Source organism: Sus scrofa, chromosome 1 (assembly GCF_054392235.1).
Source record: "Sus scrofa isolate SSC_HxYL_T2T_F1_AM1 chromosome 1, Sscrofa_HxYL_maternal_Yorkshire_Landrace_v2.0, whole genome shotgun sequence".
NCBI lineage: Eukaryota > Metazoa > Chordata > Mammalia > Artiodactyla > Suidae > Sus > Sus scrofa.
The window spans coordinates 138,633,062-138,651,320 of NC_139383.1; the positions used below are offsets into that span (position 1 = coordinate 138,633,062).

Genomic DNA, 18,259 nt, shown 5'->3' on the forward strand with positions numbered 1-18,259 from the left:
GCACCTCTTCCTCCCTCCTCCCAGGTAGGATGGGAAGAGGGAAAGGGGCTGGGCTGCCATGTTTCACCCTATGCCTTCCACTGCGCCAAACAGAAGGCCCCCTGGTGGCGTTCTTCCAATTTACAATGGCCTGTTGGGATCACAGCCTTTGCCCTTTTCCAGAGCATATATAGCGTCATCCCACTTGGTTATTAAAATAATTATAAGGAGTTCCTGTCATGGCGCAGCAGAAATGAATCCGACTAGGAACCATGAGGTTGTGGGTTTGATCCCTGGCCTCACTCAGTGGGTTAAGGATCCGGCGTTGCCATGAGCTGTGGTGTAGGTTGCAGACACGGCTTGGACCTGGCATTGCTGTGACTGTGGTGTAGACTGGCGGCTGTAGCTCCGATTAGACCCCTAGCCTGGGAACTTCCATATGCCATGGGAGTGGCCCTTAAAAAAAAAAAAAAAAAGATTGTAAAATAAGTGTGTGGTCTTGGGTGTGAGTGTTTTTTGGGTCACACACCTCAGGCTGGGAGACCAGTACAGACATGAAGACCACGTCTGGGTGCAGCTGAGCCTTCAGCCATGTGTGGACTGTAGTCCCTGCAGGATAGCTTGTGCCACTCAAGCCCTTCCCCACTGGGGCCCTTAGGGCTGCCTCCCAGCTGACCGTGTCCTTTCTAGTCTTTGCTTCTTCTTGGGGCAGAGCTGGGCTCCACTTTGCTTTCCCTGGTGCCGTGGGCAAAGGGTAAGCAATAAACGGGACACTTGGGGGCCAGTCCTCTAGAGCTCCCCTGGCAGAGGGAAAACCATGCAGCCCTGCCTTGTCCCAGGCCAACAGGTGTTTGCTCAGAGAGCCAGTGTTCTTCTGAGAGGAGCCAGAGGCCATCTGTGTCCATGAGAATAGTCAGTGAGACCTGGGTCCCCTTTGTGAAAGCTCTAGCCTGCCATCTATGACCTCATCAGGGTTGTGGGACAAAGGTTTCTGGAGAGTCACAGCCATGAGTCAGGAGGGGATGTGAAGCAGAGACAATCTCTGGCCCCTCACTGTCTCCTCTCTGGACCTGGGTTGGTGCCTTACCCTCCCCTCCCCCAACCCTTGTCTTGCTTGGACAGTGAGCCAAACTGACTGCTTTGTGAGCCTCTGGCTGCCCACCGCCTCGCATAAGAGGCTGAGGACCAGGACCATCTCCAACTGCCCAAACCCAGAGTGGAATGAAACCTTCAACTTTCAGATCCAGAGCCAAGTGAAGGTGAGACGGGGGGACCATACCTACCTGCCCTGCATGCAGGTCTTCTTCCAGCCCTGCCTGCCTGTCCTTCTCTTTGTGCAGGTGTCCTTCTTAGGCTTATTTATCTTTCTGCCAACTTCTTCTACCAACCTCCTATGACCTGTCTACCCACTCACCCACTCCTTCCTGCTGCCTGTCTCATGCTTGTCCCTCTGAGTGTACTTATCTTTCTCCCCTTTTCCTGTTTCTCTTGTCCTTCTGCCCAGTTGTTGCTAGAACTGGGCGTCTCCTGCCCCAAAATAGAGTGTGTTGCCGGTATCTTCCAGAAGGTACTCCAATCAGGAGAATGCAGTGGAGAGCCACTCAACTCATTAGGTCTGAGGCTAGTCTAATTCCAGCCAGAGGACTCTCTCTATCTTAAGTCCTTTTTAGATGGCTTTGTTATTTCTAATCCCTTGGGTGTGTGTCTTTTGTTGAGTTGCCGTTTCATGGTATTGGTCTTCTTCGGATATATGGTGACTCGAAGTTGCATTTACATCTCTGAGAGAGAATCCTCTCTTGAATATCCTTCCACAGGGTTGACAGCTTCAGCAGAGTGCCCACAAGGCAATCTTGGCCTTGTTATAGAGGCATCAACCCCAGCATTGAGGCTGTTGAGGCTTGACAGCTCCATCTAACTTACTACTTTCGTATTTTATGAATGCATCTCCATTTCTGCTTCATGATGTATCTTTTTTGTTTTCAGGTAGGGCTTTATAGTCATTGTTTTAAAATATTTTTTCTATCATATATATGGTTTTGTTGGCAAAGGGAGTATGGGTTCAGTCTGTCATCCTGAAACCAGAATTTGTGTTTCTTCTGTCTAAAGATCTACAGGGCTGCTGGGTTGGCTCTGAGACACACCTGGTTTCTAGTCATCACACAAGTCAACAGATTTCATTCATTTGGGAACCCCCAGAACCACCTCATGTCCACTAGTTAGGGACCAAAGAGGCAAACCTGTCCCCAACTTGCATCTCCCAGGATCCTTGGAACAAGAAGCTTCAGAAGCTAATCCATGTCATCTAAGATCATTAACCTCAGAGTTCAGCCAGATGACAGGGTAGCTGCTCCACCTTACATGCTGCTTTGGGACCATCCATGGGACCTCGTTAGGGGTTGATAAACCAAAGGATTGAATTTCAATACATCACCCCAACCCAAGCAATGCCTCTATAATCTTTGTCACATCACTCTCCCTGGTTGTTATGATGTTAGCTTCCCTGAACTGGGCTTTCTAGTACCAAAGGAACTGTCTTCAGTTCCTGGTCCCAGTGCTGGAAACATTCTATGTTGAGCAGGGGTCTTGCTTGCTCTGCCCTTCTATCCTTCCTCCAGGTGAAATGAAATCTCTCACATTTCACAGACCCCTCCCAATCCTGCAAAAGAGCAAAAAGTTCCCCAGTAGGAGAATCAGAGAAGGGCAGGAAGGCTTTAGAGTGTTGGAAAGGACAACTCTACATGTCCCTACAAGTGTCCCTCACACCTGAGCTGTGCTGGTCCCCACCCTTCAGACCCACCTCCTCACTAGGCCTGAGGTCAGCCCCTCATCCTGGAAGTGGGTTGATGAAACCTTGATAACCAGACTTGTGCCCTCTTCACCCCTAGAATGTGCTAGAGCTGAGCATCTGCGATGAAGACACAGTGACACCAGATGACCATCTCTTGACAGTTTTCTATGACCTCACCAAGCTCTGCTTCCGAAAGAAAACCCATGTGAAGTTCCCACTCAACCCAGAGGTGAGTGCTGGTGCCCCAGGCCTCAGCTTCCTGCCTCCTGAGGGTCAGCTGGGTATTCCTATGATGCTGTCCCACAGGCTCCTCTCTCTGTAGCCATGACAGGAGAAGACAGTGCTGGTCTTCAAATCCTAGCTGTGTGACCTTGTGGATAGTACTTGATTCCTTTGAGTTCTATTTCCTCAGCTATTCAGTAGTGATAATAATTCCTACCACAGGGCCACTGTGAAGTTTAAATGGGACTACATGCATCTCGTATCCTTCTAGAACAATCTAGCATTGTTCCTGTACCACATGGAGGTGGAGTTGGTTCTCTTTCTTCCCTCAGAGTCCTACTGGGATGGCCCCTGGGAGAGGACAAATAAGGGTAAAGGAGGGCAAATCTGCAAATCCAAGAAAGTTAGAGCTGGAAAGTGTGTTATAGATTCAACCATTCAAAAAGTACTTGAATGCCTACCAAGGGCCAGGCACTGTTCCAGGCACTGGGGACACATCAGGGGACCAGCACTCCTGCTCTCGCCTGGGTTCCATTCCAGTGAGGAAATTAAGGTCCAATGAGGTCATGACGTCCTGAAGTTATACAGCAAAAGATACAAAGTAGTGGATGAAGGAAGGCGCTCCTGGCCGTGGAGTTGAGCTTGTGGGGGCAAAATCTCAGCTCTCTCTTGTCCCAGGTGCTGAGGCCCTTGGTAGTGGACACTGGAGGGAGAAGATGAAAGGAAAAAAGTTCTGGGGCAGGGGGACTTACCCACTGGGGTTGGGGGTCAACTTCATACCCTGACCCTCCCTTTGGTGGTCAGCATGTTCCTGACATCAAAGACTTGGGGACAGGAGTTCCCGTCGTGTCTTGGCAGAAACTAATCTGACTAGCATCCATGAGGATGTAGGTTCGATCCCTGGCCTCAGTCAGTGGGTTAAGGATCCAGTGTTGCCATGAGCTGTGGTATAGATTGCAGACATGGCTCGGATCTGGTGTTGCTGTGGCTGTCGCTGTGGCCGGCAGATGTGGCTCTAATTAGACCCCTAGCCCGAGAAGCTCCATATGCTGTGCATGTGGCCCTAAAAAAAAACACAAAACACCAAAAAAAAAAAAAAAAAAAAAAAAAAAAAGGAAGCAAGAGCAGCTGCCTCCACTCCAGGACAGCTGGACAGCGGGGTGAGGACAGGGGCAGGTCCACAGGGTGTCTTGGGGTGGCACAAGGTCCTGGTCTGCAGAGAGGTATAGACACAGCTCACAGCTGCCATCCCTTGCAGGGCATGGAGGAGTTGGAGGTGGAGTTCCTGCTGGAGGAGAGGTGAGTAAGCGCAGCCCCCTGGGGTTCCCCCAAGGTCCTGACCCCAAGCAGATCCTGGGCACAGGCATTGCAGAGCCTGGTCCTCCTGTCTGCTGCCCCCTCATCTTTCCCACCCACCCCTGGTTCCTCACTGTGTCTCTGAATCACTTGAGAGCCTCTAAATACTATAGTTGCCTGGGTCCCACCCCTTCTCATCCAGTTCTGCTGATGTCAGTATTGCTTTAAAGACCTAGTATTCTGGCCTCATCACCTGCCTCAGCTCCCTGGCATTTCTGAGCAGGGCCTCTGAGAAGAATTCCTGCCACCCTGCTGATGGGGCCTTGCTGAGGTCAGGCTGGGAAAGAGGTCAGTACCAAGGCGTCTCCTCCTGAACCCAGAAGTGTTAGGGCAAAGTCCACCAAGCCGGCCCGCTGCAGAGGCTGTGCCCCTCTGCAGCCAACTCGGGAACCACATCACGGGAAGGCTCGGAGTCAGTATCTGGGGTTATTTTCCATCATTTCCAATTAAGAAAACTGGACCCAGGGTCCTAGAGATATGGCTGTGCTATGAACTTAAGTGGAATTGGGTGATAGAGCTAGAATGTGGGAAGAAGAGGATGAAGAGAGAGGAAGGAAGGGAAGGGGCAGTGAGGGAGGGGCACAAGGTCCCTGCCCGGAGGGCAAAAATCCCCTGTGATCAGGCGATCAGCCTAGGGATAGGGGAAAATGAGACCCAGAAACTGGAACAAGAGGTCTTGTCAAATTCCTCTGTCTGGGGGCTCTTAGAAATATTTGAGGTGCCTCGTTAAAATCTCCTTTTAAACTTTGAGTTAGATATAATTTGACACATTAAAATCAACTTCATTTGTTTCACATTAAAGAAAATCTGGGCTCATTCCTTCAGTTCTTGGTTTGACAGGACTTCCCACAATGGGAAGCTAAAGCTTCTTAAGCCAGTATCTTCCACAAGAACTAAGAAGCCTCTGCTATCTCCTTACTGACCCTACGTAAGTTTTTGTCATCTTTGTGAGAAATCCATCAAGAATGAGAGACTGGAATTCCTATCATGGCACAGCAGAAATGGATCCAACTAGTAACCATGAGGATGTGGGTTTGATCCCTGGCCTCTGTCAGTGGGTTAAGGATCCAGCGTTGCCATGAGCTGTGGTGTAGGTCGCAGACTTGGCTAGGTTCCCATGTTGCTGTGGCTGTGGTGTAGGCCAGCAGCCGTAGCTTCAATTTGACCCCTAGCCTGGGAACTTCCATATGAGGCAGGTTTGGCCCCCAAAAAAACAAAAAAAAGCAAAAAAAAAAAAGATTGACCAGGAGTTCTCATTTTATTTTGCAGCCCTTCTCCACCGGAGAACCTCATCACCAATGGCGTGCTGGTGGTAATTATCCTTCCAGGCTCTTGTATCTCCAGAGCCCACCTCTGGCTGCTGTTCTCCGGGAACAGAACTGAAGGGGGGGAACCAGGCCCCCACCCTTGGGCCCTTGTCCCAGAGCTATCAGGATTTGAGATTAAACGCAGCCAGACAAAGGGGGCATGGGTGGTGATGGGGCATCAGTTGGGCACCTGCTCCTGGGGAGGAAATACCAGAGCCATCGATGGCCCTGGACCAGCAACCTATCTCCCACTATAACCTCGGGAACCTCCTTAATAAAAGGAGGCGGCAGCCTCCTCCCAGTGTCAGTCTCATCCCATTTTATTCCAACCCCAATCTCTATAAGCACAAGTCCAGGATTAAAAAGATTTTCTTAATTCAGCTGTTGGTACAGCCATTTCAGTTAGAGATCTCTCCCCTAAACATCAGTCTTTGGGAATTTGTGGCCTGGTATGAACAGTGGGGCAGCTTGTGCTCCACATGACCTCACCTTCCTTTGTTTCAGTCTCGACAAATGTCCTGCTTAGAGGTTCAGGCAGAATCCAGGAGGCAGAAGAATAGGAAAGGTGAGCCCTTTGACCACCTCTGCCTATTGGGGGGCGGGGAGGGCAGCACCACTGCCCAACCTTGTCCATGTCAGAGTCACTGCTCCATGGCTGCCCTGGGCTCGGTCGGTGAACCAAAAGCTTGGCCAAGACTCCTTGGGATCACTCACCCTCAAGGGTCATGAACCCCTGTCCTTCCCCTGCACTAAAAGGGAACTGTGCTTCCAGGCCCCTGCATGACGAGCACCCTCAGTCAGAGGTCAGTGGCACAGCTCTGCCCATCTGCCCACACTGATCTGCGCCGCCCCCTGCCAGCCTGGGGTGTCCCTGGGTCTAGTGCAGTGGTCAGCATCCAGGGCAGTGGCCCGGACACACCCTGGGCCCATCCAGCTGTACCTCTTCCTCTAGTCAGATTATGATGCACAGAGACCTAGCATTTTAAGCTGGTGAGACCTAAGATCCATAGCTAGGAGATTCTCAGCTCAGCTCCATCCCATTCCCCCTGCAAGGGTTCCAGCCCCACAGGCCTGCCGGGGAGGGGAAGAGGGAGGTGGAGGCTCTACCCCCAAACCAGTGGTGAGGGGAGGGCCCACTTCAGTGCAGTGGGAGGGTAACCTTGGGGCACCTTGTAAAGAAGCAGAACCTGGAAGCACTAGTCCAGCGGACTCAGCGTCTCAGACCTCACACACAGACCTTGTTAAAATGCAGGTTCTTGGGCCCTGCCCTTGAGAATGAGACTCTCTGTCACAGCTTGTGGCAACATCAGATCCTTGACCCACTGAGCAAGGCCAGGGATCAAACCTGCATCCTCACGGAGACAACATGGGGTCTTTAACGCCCTGAGTCACAATGGGAACTCCCCTCTGGGGCATTTTAACCAGTGCCCTCAGTGTTTATATTTTTAATTGTATTTTTTAATTTTTTTTTTCTTTTTGCGGCATATGGAAGTTCCCAGGCTAGTTCCCACCTACACCACAGCCACAGAATCGTGGGATCCAAGCTGCATCTGTGACCTTAATCCACTGAGAGGGGCCAGGAATCAAACCCACATCCTCACGGATACTAGTTGGGTTCATTTCCACTGAGCCACAACGGGAACTCCCCCCCCGCCCCAGTGATTCTAAACCCCTGTCCTGGGTGCCTCCAGTGAGGCCTTTTACCGGGCCCAGTTGGGGTGGGGATGAGAGGCTTCTCAGGGGTCTTAGCCCTCTCATCCTCTCTCCCAGTGAAAGACCTCCTGGTGACAGTGACAGAGTCCTTCGAGCATACCCAGCGCACCTTACACCACCTGAACCCCGGCTGTCCAAACCCTACCTGCTTCCACTACCCCAAGTATCTCCAGCCCCAGCTACACGTGGAGGTGCCCAAGAGCCGGTGGAGCTGTGAGGTATGCATACAGGCCTGAGGCCTGGGGCGGGGGAGGGGAGAGCAAATGGGGCTAGAGGAGCCCCTCCTCCTCACAGAACCGCCCATCCTTCCAGCTTTGCTGCTGCTGTGTACACAAGAAGAAGAGCACTGTGTGCCAGCCCCTTGATTGCCTCTCAGATGGCCAGACGGTGACCCTATCCTTGGTGAGGGCTTGAGTTTGGGAAAGGGCCCCTGAGCAGCTTCGCCTGGAGCTCCCGTGGCAGGGAGAAGGGAAGAGCCTGGGGGATCCAGGGTGGTTGGGGTGGGTGGGAGGATGCCTCATGGGGTCTCTCTGAGGAGGGGTAGAGGAGTACTGTCGGGTAGGAGACTGCTGAGCTGCAGGGTGGAGCCTAAGACAGTGGTGAAGGCTGAGAGGAGGATAGTGGGGAGGGTCATGTGCAGAAGAGGGAGTGGAGCTGGAGCGTGTGTGTGTATGTGTGTGTGTGTATGCATGCGCGCGCACGTGCGCGCGCGCTAAATCAAGTGCAAGCAGGGATGCAGCGTGGTAAGGCTCCACAACTTTGGTTGGGACCACTTGGCCCTGAATGGTCATCCCTGACAAAGTTTTTATTTTTCACTTCCCAGAATGAGAACTGTGAATTGCACATGAAGTCTACACCCTGGTAAAGTGCCCTCTGTCTGTCTGTCCCTTTGACTTAGTCAACTTTTGGGGGGTGTGAAGTGGTATCTTGTGGTTTTGATTTGCATTCCCCTGGTGACCAATGATGGTGACCAGCCTGTCATTCACAGGCTTATGAGCCATTTGTATATCTTCTTTGTATAAATGTCTATTCAAATCCTTTGCCCATTTTTAAGGTGGGTAATTTCCCTTTTATTGTTAAGTTGTAAGAGTTTTTTGTATATTCTAGATTCAAGCCCCTTGTCGGAAGTGATTTACAAATGTTCTCTCCTATTCTCGTGGCTTTCACTTTTTTTTTTTTTTTTTTTTTTTGGTCTTTTTGCCATTTCTTGGGCCGCTGCGGTGGCATATGGAGGTTTCCAGGCTAGGGGTCGAATTGGAGCTGTAGCCGCCGGCCTACGCCAGAGCCACAGCAACACAGGATCCAAGCCGCGTCTGCGACCTACACCACAGCTCATGGCAACGCCGGATTGTTAACCCACAGAGCAAGGCCAGGGATCAAACCCGTAACCTCATGGTTTCTAGTCAGATTCTCTAACCACTGAGCCACGATGGGAACTCCCAGTCTTTCACATTCTTGATGGTGTCCTTTGAAGCACAGTTTTTGATTTTGGTGAAGTCCAACATACGTATATTTTTCCTTTTGTCACTGATGATTTTTGTGTCCTATTTAAGAAACCATTGCCTCATTCAAGGTCACGAAAAGTTGCTCCCACGTTTTCTTCTTCTAGGAGCTTTATAGTTTGAACTCTCACATTTAGATCTGTGATCAATTTTGAGTTGATATGTATGTACACTGTGAAACAGGGGTCCACCTTCATTCTTTTGCATGTGGATATCCAGTTGTTCCAGCACCATTTGGTAACAAGACTATTCTTCCCCATTTTGAATTGTCTTTCTGGCCTTGTTCAATATCACGTGACCCTAGTTTCTATTTGCAGTTCGATCACTATTTGTCCTTAGTCAAGTGATTAAGCCTCTCTCAGTCTGTTTTTTGCATCTGTAAATTGGAGCAATACCAAGAGTACAGCTGTCCATAACTGGGTTGCTTTGAGGATCTAGTAAGATGACACATGTGAAGGAATCAGTGATCTGAGAAGTGGGACACATTCAGCAAGTATGAACTAATGGTATTAGGACTGTTGCTTTATCATTCACTCCTTGTTGAGGCCAAGGAAAGATTTCCTCGGGGCTATGTCTGCAGGCCTGCACTAGACATGGAGGAAACGTGATGGGAGAGCTCCCAGGCTCTGCCATCAAGGGGATGTGACCTTATTTGTGACTCAGGTCACTAAGACTAAGGCTGGAAATTGTCAAGATCCATTCTCTTGGAGTCACTGGGGGCAGGGCCTTGGAGGACTCAAGGGATGTAGTTAGGCAGAGGGAGGCAGCTTCTGGTGGGGGCAAGGGCTTGCTCGAAGGCTCAGAACCTGGATGCTGCTCCTGGGCTGTGACAGTTGATGGACTCTTCCAGGAAGCAGTGGGAGATGAGGTTGGACAGATGAGGTAGGAGCTTCTATGCCTGGCCAGAAGCCTAGGAATGTGATAACAAGAGGGCAAGTGTTGGGGATGCTGCCTTGCAGACCCGTGGGGGTGACAGGGTAAGATCTGGATATGAAGGGGTTTGTCAATTACACAAACACACAGGATGATCTTACTCTGGGGGCTGGAAGAGCTCACCCAGGAACATGAGCTCCGTAGGAACACAGCCTCATTTATCCAGCTCAGAAGAGCCTTATTCCAAGGGATTGACCAAAAGGATCTTAGGACCCCTTGTCCCCCAGATCTAGCCTCAGACTCTAGAAGGTGCCTGCTGGAAGCTTTTTAGGACTTTCCAGATCGTGTTGAAGAGGCAGGGGGATCAGTGAGTTCCTCATTGTGTTAAGTACCTGCTTACAGTACTCTAGCTAAGACTTTGAGGGTTTGATGTTTGTCATCTCATTGAGTGCTGAAGACAGGGCCAGAACTGAGCACAATTAGCCCCATTTTACAGATGAGAAAGCAGAGGCTGAAGGTCACAGAGGTGCTACCTGGCAGAAGTAGGCTTCCATCTTAGGTCCAACTGACCCTAAAGCCATGCCTTCTCCCTGGAGGTGGTATCTACGGGCCACTCAGCCAAGGTCCTCTGTCCCCCCAGCCCCCAGACACTGGACGTGCGGCTGGGCTTTAGCCTGTGCCAGGCAGAGCTGGAGTTCCTGCAGAAGCGGAGGGTGGTGGCGGCCGAGGCATTGAAGCAGGTGTTGCAGCTGGAAGAGGACCTGCAGATGGACGAGGTGGGTAAGCACAGGTCCACACCAAGCCACTCTTGTCCTTCCAGCACTGTGCCTGCCAGCTGCCCCTTGCAGTCCATCTGTTGCCCCAGGGCGGCCTCAGCACTGCCTTTTCTGGTGGCTCTTACTAGGTGCCTAGGCGAGGGCTGTGCAGGATGTGACTCAGTTGTTTGATCATAAGGAGCAGGAAGGGCAAAATAGGGAGAAAGGAAGACACCCTGGCTGCCCCTTTCCGGGAGCTGGCAGATCCTGAGGTGATGGACAATGTCTTACTATGTGGGGATGACATGGCCTCCTGTCCCCAGACAGGAAAACCCCACAAGTTTACCAACGCCCACATGCCACACACCTCCACCCAAAAGACCCTTGGCCCTTCATTCTTCAGTTCTCCCTTCTCTCAATGTGCACATGTGTGAGTGCACACACACACCCAGAATGAACAGCTGTCAGCCTGGAGGGAAGCAGCTTCCACTTGCAGGGCCAGCTTCAGCTCACAGGGCAGATGATGATGGCTCTGTAAGAGACTTCTGTCATGTCCCTGGTGTGCACTGAGGCCCACAGTCCCCAGGGCAGCAGTTCAGCCCTCCCACAAGCCCACATTCTCAGGCCAGCCACAAGTGTGGACAGAGACCTTGTGCCCAGAGACGGCTGTGATAGGGCCCTGGCCAACAGAAGGGTCTTATAGTCCCACTCAATGAAGACCTCACACCTCCCTCTCCCACCTCTCACACTGAGGGCACCTTAAGCCTAGGTAAACCCAGAGCTGACAACCCTGCTGTTCCCCCACCTCAAAAAATTCACTTACTCCTGCTCTTGTACATCTAGTCTGTATTGAGCACATACCACGTGCCAGGCCTGGGACTGGGGCCCTGACACCAAATCCTTCTACAGATGTCAATTTGCAGCCACGAGGGAATTGCACATAAGCTGGCCTCTTTTTTTCTTTTCTTTATTTCTTTTTAGAGCCACACCTGCAGTATATGGACATTCCCAGGCTAGGGATCGAATCAGAGCTGCAGCTGCCGGCCTACACCACAGCCACAGCAATGCGGGATCCGAGCCACATCTGCAACCTATGCCACAGCTCGTGGCAATGCCGGATCCCTAACCTGCTGAGAAAGGCCAAGGATCAAACCCATACCCTCACGGAGACTATGCCAAGTTCTTAACCCACTGAGTCACAACAGGAACTCCCTAGCTAGTTTCTTGAGCAAGCCAGCCAGCCCTCTGGATCCCAGTTCCATCATCTGTTAATTGAGGGCTAGGTTAACAGTGCTAAGAACTCCTCCAACCATGACTTTCTGATTTACTGAGCCTGACACCGACCATTGGGTTTGGAGCTCAGATCCAGTTCTTTGCCTACCAGCTGGCCTGACACTCTGTGAAAGGCGGTTTCAGGTTACCCAGTCCCCACTCTCTGCTGTCTGTAGCCAGCTCTCCCTCCTCCACTGTTCTTTCTAAGCTCCTGTCACTACAGGTCTTCTCCCAGCATCACCCCAACAGTCTGCCCCTGTGTGCCCCCAGGTCCCGCTGATCGCCATCATGGCCACTGGGGGTGGAACAAGATCCATGACTGCCATGTATGGCCACCTGCTGGGGCTGCAGAAGTTGAACATCCTGAACTGCGCCAGCTACATCACTGGCCTGTCCGGGGCCACCTGGTAAGGAGCCAGGGGCCACTGTCCAGTGAAACCCAGAGCAAGCAGCATATGGGCTGCCGGGAGAGGGGTCTCTGGTGAAGCTCATCTCCCCCTGCCCCGCCATGTGAGAGTGACTCATGACACCTGAGCCGCTCTGCCACTCACAGCTGTGTGACCCAGGGCCTGCAGCTTAACTTCTCTGAGTCTCCTTTTCTGAATCTGTAAAGTGGGGACGGTGATTGCACTGATCTCAAGGGGTTGTGAGATGTGTTCCCAGTACTGGGCACACAAGGGGACATTTTGCACCTCATGTTGGTTATTACTATGTTACTATTTCTGAGGAGCTGTGGCAGGAACCCAAAAGTGTGATGGCCAGTGATAAGTGAACCACTGGTGCCACCAACCCCATCCCACTGGGAAAGTGCACCTGCCCTCTCGGACCGTGCCGGGTCACCTGGGGCCGGTGGTGCTGGCTCTGGCCTCTGGCTGCCCACATCCCAGCCCACCCCCATCCCTATGCACTCCCTCTGCCCTGCAGGCTTCCTGGGGCTCCTAACTCCTCACTCTCACTGTCGAGCAGGGACCATGAGCCCTTAGCTCCCCTGCAGGTGAGGCCAGCTTCTCTACAGGAGCCACGGAACCTGGGGCCGCCCGCAAAAATGGTTCCATTTCTTTTAAGATCAAAAGAAAAAAATGAACTTCTAGGTTGAAAATGTTTTAATAAATACTATTACTATACTTGTCTTTATACAACAGTCATAAAACATAGTTTTTAATATTTTGATGGTGGAAAGGGCCCACCAGAGTTATAATGCAGCCTTGGTCAAGGGTGACCAGGGCTTTGGAACCATCCACAGCCTCTCATCCTGGGCTGCATCTTATTCTGTGCTGAGCTAGTGGGCCTCAGAGCTCTCGGGGTCCCAAGCTGTGCCCTTCATCCTGGAGGAGCTCTGGGTAGCTTTCATTTGAACAGGTGGATGGGACCTTCTCTGGGAAAAATCAAGGGTTCCTGGTGCCCCAGATGCCCCAAGACTTCTGCCCAGATGGGACAGAGGGATAACTGACAATTATTGGCTGCTTCCGCTGGACCATCTCATTTCTTCTTCACAAGAAGGCTATGAAGGCAATGTTTACATTATGCTCATTTTATTTTATCATTGTTTTTGTTTTTTGGCTGTCCAGCAACATATGGAGTTCTCAGGCCAGGAGTCAGATCTGAGCCGCAGTTGCAACCTAAGCCACAGCTGCAGCAACACTGGATCCTTAAAGTGGGCCAGAGATTTAACCCATGTCCCAGCGCTTCCAAGACGCCGTCCATCCTGTTGCACCACATTGGGAACTCCACATCATTCTGGTTTTACAGTTGGAAAAACTAGGGTATTTACTCAGCTAGTGAGTGGTAGAGGTGGGATTTGAACCCAGGATGTCTGAGTCCAGGGTCCATGTTCTTAATCTCCTCATTAAACCACTGCCCATGGGAAGTGTGTCAAGGAGATAACCTTGCTTGCTTTGGGGTAGGGGACACATGCATCCTCTGGCCTACCCCTGGGCCAGGCTGGAAACTGGGAGGAACTCAGGCCAGGCTGGGAGGGGAAGAGGGAGCCTACTGGTGGCCTGGGGAAGCGTTGGGAAGGAGTTTTTTAAAATCAGAATCCATCTTTTATAATTTTGTTTTTGAAAGCTTTTTCAAAGCATAAAAGTAACAGCCTGACCCTTATGGAGAGCAGGGTACTTTCTGTGGAAGAAATCTGCTAAAGGAAGAAGCCACTGCTCAGAAAAACTGGGCAGCTGCAGACAAGGGCCACTGTGGGGAGGGGGACTCCTGGGTGCTGCCCTGAGCCAGACTGGGAGGAGCTGGGTCCAGGCCCAGCAGAGGCAGACAGAAGCCAAGACCCAGGCCTAGGGGATCTCCGTCTTTGTTTTACTCCTCCCCACTGCCCACATCTCAGTTAAGAAGAAGAAGGGGACATGAACCTTTGGCTGGCACCCTAATTATGGGAATTAATGTGGCAGAAGGGGAAGAGTCCGGGATTTGGAAGTGGGCAAAGCCTGGGTTGAAATGTTGGCCTGTAACTCAAGGGCCCAGCACTTACTCTGTGCCAGGTACCATCCTCACCATTTTGCATAGATGACTAACTCAGGTCATCTTCGCAAGAATGCTTGTGAGGTATGCACAATTATCATTATTCTTCCCAAGCCACAGATGGGGAGACTGAGGTGAAGAGCAGTTAGGTAACTGGCTGAGTCTGGCTTTGAACCCAGGAAGATTTGGGTCCAGAATCCTCACTTATTTTTGTTGTTGTTGTTGTTGTTGTCTTTTTAGGGCCGCACCTGCGGCATATGGAGGTTCCCAGGCTAGGGGTCGAGTAGCCGCTGGCCTATGCCACAGCCACATCAATGCCAGATCCGAACCGTGTCTACAACTTACAGCACATCTCACAGCAATGCTAGATCCTTAACCCACTGAGCAAGGCCAGGGATCGAACCTGTGTCCTCATGGATGCTAGTCAGATTCATTTCACTGAGCCATGACGGGAACTCCCCAGAATCTTCACCCTTAAGCAGCATATTCCACCTGGTACACAGCAGGCAGTCACGAAATAGCAGCAGTTGTGACTGACTAAGAGTGTTCTCTGCTCCCCCACCAGCCTCACTCCCTTTCCTCCAGGCTCCTCTCCCAGCAGGTGAGGGTTTCCCAGGACCTGCCCACCTTCTTTCCTGCCAGGGTCTAGGGACGATCTGACCACCGCTGGCTCAGCTCTCTCAGCCATGCCTGTCTTTCTCCAGGACCATGGCTACCTTGTACCGCGACCCCCACTGGTCCTCTAAGAACCTGGAACCTGCCATCTTCGAGGCACGGAGGCATGTAGTCAAGGACAAGATGCCCGCCCTGTTCCCAGACCAGCTCTCCAAATTCCAGGAGGAGCTCCGGCAGCGCAGCCAGGAAGGCTACAAGGTCACCTTCACAGACTTCTGGGGCCTGCTGATCGAGGCCTGTCTGGGGGATGAGGTAGGTACTCAGCTTCTCCTGGGGCCCGAGCTGCTCCTTCATCGGGCTGTCAAGCCATTCATCACAGCAGAAGGCAGTTAGGTTTAGACCTGCAGAGGGATCCTTGGGCCTTAGGAAGCATGAGGCATCAGAAGGCATGATGGATGCAGATGGTGGGGTTGTCTTCCAACATCCCTTTAGGGTGGCTTAGGTGCCACCCTGAGGAGAGGCAGTGGGGCCTCTGAGAGCCAAAGTACCTGTAAGAGGAAAGGGGAGGGAGCCATCAGACTGTGATGCGAGTCTGACCCCAAATGGAGGAGGGAGGGAAGGCTGGGTGGAAGCATCCTAGCCTGCTGTGTGGTCCAAAGGTCAGCAAGGCCCTTAGAGAGTCTTCCAGCCAAGGTGGCCAGCTGGGAACTCTGGCACCCGCTTCAGGACCCCTGCCCTGTTCAGTCACGGGCTGGGAGCAGCCCAGTAGGAAGTGTGGCCTCAGCACAGACTCAGCCATGGGTTTCTGAGCAGAGTAGCTGGGGCCCTCAGCCAGTTACATCGCCTGTAGCTGGAGGTCTGTTGGGCCCCTTCTCATGGCCACCACGCAGAGGATGCTCAACCCCCACCCATGAGGTCCCTTCCAGCTCTGATAGCCAATGATTTGAGCAATATGTGCCCAAGAAGAGCAGCAGCCTGTGTTGGGTCCCAGCAGCTGTGAGGGCCATGGAGAAGCAGTGGGGTTCCTGAGGAATGCTGGGGTCCCCGACAGCAGGGTGAGGTCAGCTAACCCCTGGCCTCCTCTGACTGCAAAGGCCCCAGGGAGGAACCAGCTTGGGCCATGACTTGGCCCCAAAGCACAGCTTCCCATCAAACTTCTAACCAGGCCCACACAGCTATGTGCCCCACACCCAAAGGTATCGAGGGGGTTCTGACTTCAAATCAGAACTTGCCAGAAGGAGGAGGTGTTAGGGTTGCCTTGTTTTGGTCCCTCGGCCCCAGCCTGCCACAGGAAAGAATTGAAATGGTGGGCGTGTTACAGAAAGTTTATTTGTTTCTTTGCTTGCTTGCTTGCTTGCTTGCTTGCTTTTTAGGGCCATACCTGGAGCACATGAAAGTTCCCAGGCAAGGGGTCAAATGGGAGCTGCAGCTGCCAGCCTGCCCCACAGCCACAGCAGCGCCAGATCTGAGCCATGTCTGCAACTTACACCACAGCTCACGGCAATGTCAGATACTTAACCCTCTGAGCGAGGCCAGGGATCGAACCTGCGTCCTCACCAATACTAGTTGGATTTGTTTCCACTGCACTACAACGGGAACTCCCAGAAAGTTTCTTAAAGCCAAAGTACATTCTCAGAGAAAGAGCAAGCTGCCCTGAGAGTACTGGGAGTAGGAATTGCCCGGCCCTGCAATTGGGTTTTCCTTAAATCCCCATACTGCAGTCCTGAGTGGGGGCCTGATTTCTCCACCCCAGCCCACTGGTGCTTCCTGCCATAGCCCACTGCGCATGCGTAAGGGCTGAGTGTTGATTGGTTTCAGGCAGCACCTTATTTGCATGTGGGACAGGTGATAGGGAAGTTCCAGGAGAGTCCCTTCAAGCTATGCTGGCTTGCTCAAGGTGGAGGGAGGGGCATTACAATGAGGCTAGTGGGGCGATTATAAGGGTCTGGTAATTCTAGTCTTGGCCAGAGCCTTTGAGTTCAATCTCCATGAAGCGGGATTTGAAGCCTCATGAAGGGACAGCAAATTATTTTCTAATAATATTTAGTAGATCTCCTCTTCCAGAACACCCAGACATTTTGAGCAACAAGGACTGGCCAAACCTCATCTTCAAAATTGATTCTTTCAACAAAACTAAGGATCTCCTACACACCAGGAACTGTGCTTGGCAGTGGGGATTTAGACTCAGGAACCCACAGCTTTGGATGGATCCCACTGTCTAATCTGTCCTCATGACTAAGCAGGGCAGGCAGAGGCTGCAGCTGTTGGCTTTTGGATTCATGCTGGACAGGGTGCAATTTCTGGCTTTGCTCTGTGCTATTCCTTTAAATGGGAATTTCGTCAATAAGTGATGGTTAATGTTTCTAACAGGAGTCAGTGGTGAGGAGCCACGCTCCAAGGCATTCACAGTAGAAGTATGAGCGCTGCCCGGGGTTTGGTGTGGGATGAAGCCAAGGTTCCTGGGAAAGCAATTCTAGGATGAATGGGAAGAGGCCCCTGCTCTTCCACTCTGGCCAAGGCAGAAGCCCCTTTCTCTCAGGCCCCCTTGACATTGTGTTTCTTTCTTTCTTTTTTTTTTTTTGGTCTTTTTGCTATTTCTTTGGGCCGCTTCTGCGGCATATGGAGGTTCCCAGGCTAGGGGTCTAATCGGAGCTGTAGCCACCGGCCTACGCCAGAGCCACAGCAATGCGTGATCCAAGCCGCGTCTGCAACCTACACCACAGCTCACGGCAACGCCGGATCGTTAACCCACTGAGCAAGGGCAGGGACCGAACCCACCACCTCATGGTTCCTAGTCAGATTCGTTAACCACTGCGCCACGACGGGAACTCCGACAGTGTGTTTTGACTGGGTTCGTTTCCAAATCTGCAGCCTCTTCTCCTTCCAGGATGGTCAGCTCTGTAGGGCCCATATTTTTGGGCCCGGATATGACAAGCACCTCATTGGCCTTTCAAGGGAGGCCTAAGAATTGTTTGACCCATACATGCATTTACCATCCCACACAGGTTCTGTGGCCTTTATGCACTTGGGCAACCATGCTTGTCACCCAGAAGGCAGCTGCTTGGCCTGGGGACAGAGCCTGGGCCTCTAAAAGCTCCACTGGCCTTGTCTACACTGGCTGATTCACTTTGGGAGGTGGCATGTGGCTCAGGCTATCTGTAGGACTCCTGCTCTGATTACACTGCATAGTGCTCTGGGGACTTAGAAGGAACTTGACTGCCATCTGGTGCCCATTTCCAAGCCCTTTGTTAAAAAAAAAAAAAAAATGCTTTTTTTTTTTTTCTTCCCAAATTTAGGAGGGAGCCCAATATCCAAAGCAGATTTTTTTTTTTTTTAATGGGGCTTCTCCTTTGGAATTCCCTTTGTGGCTCAGTGAGTTACAAACCTGACTACTATCCATGAGGATGT

At 51.8% G+C, this 18,259-nt stretch overlaps 1 protein-coding gene across 14 annotated transcripts in view; it reads left to right on the forward strand.

Annotated features, from left to right (window-relative positions):
• PLA2G4E (phospholipase A2 group IVE) overlaps positions 1 to 18,259 on the forward strand; it is a 76,256-nt gene that overhangs the window by 45,509 nt on the left and 12,488 nt on the right. For 11 of the 14 annotated variants that reach the window (XR_014813446.1, XR_014813449.1, XR_014813450.1 and 8 more), the window contains 11 exons: positions 1,102 to 1,238; positions 2,865 to 2,996; positions 4,248 to 4,288; positions 5,615 to 5,657; positions 6,157 to 6,217; positions 7,423 to 7,583; positions 7,678 to 7,767; positions 8,189 to 8,226; positions 10,381 to 10,516; positions 12,038 to 12,174; positions 14,941 to 15,163. Coding sequence is in view for 7 of the 14 variants with exons in the window: in XM_084973566.1 (XP_084829692.1) it covers positions 1,102 to 1,238; positions 2,865 to 2,996; positions 4,248 to 4,288; positions 5,615 to 5,657; positions 6,157 to 6,217; positions 7,423 to 7,583; positions 7,678 to 7,767; positions 8,189 to 8,226; positions 10,381 to 10,516; positions 12,038 to 12,174; positions 14,941 to 15,163 (1,199 nt within the window). In the remaining 7 variants the exon portion in view is untranslated. The remainder of the gene's footprint in view (positions 1 to 1,101; positions 1,239 to 2,864; positions 2,997 to 4,247; positions 4,289 to 5,614; positions 5,658 to 6,156; positions 6,218 to 7,422; positions 7,584 to 7,677; positions 7,768 to 8,188; positions 8,227 to 10,380; positions 10,517 to 12,037; positions 12,175 to 14,940; positions 15,164 to 18,259) is intronic. The other 3 variants (XR_014813453.1, XM_084973604.1, XM_084973613.1) reach the window with 1 other exon arrangement.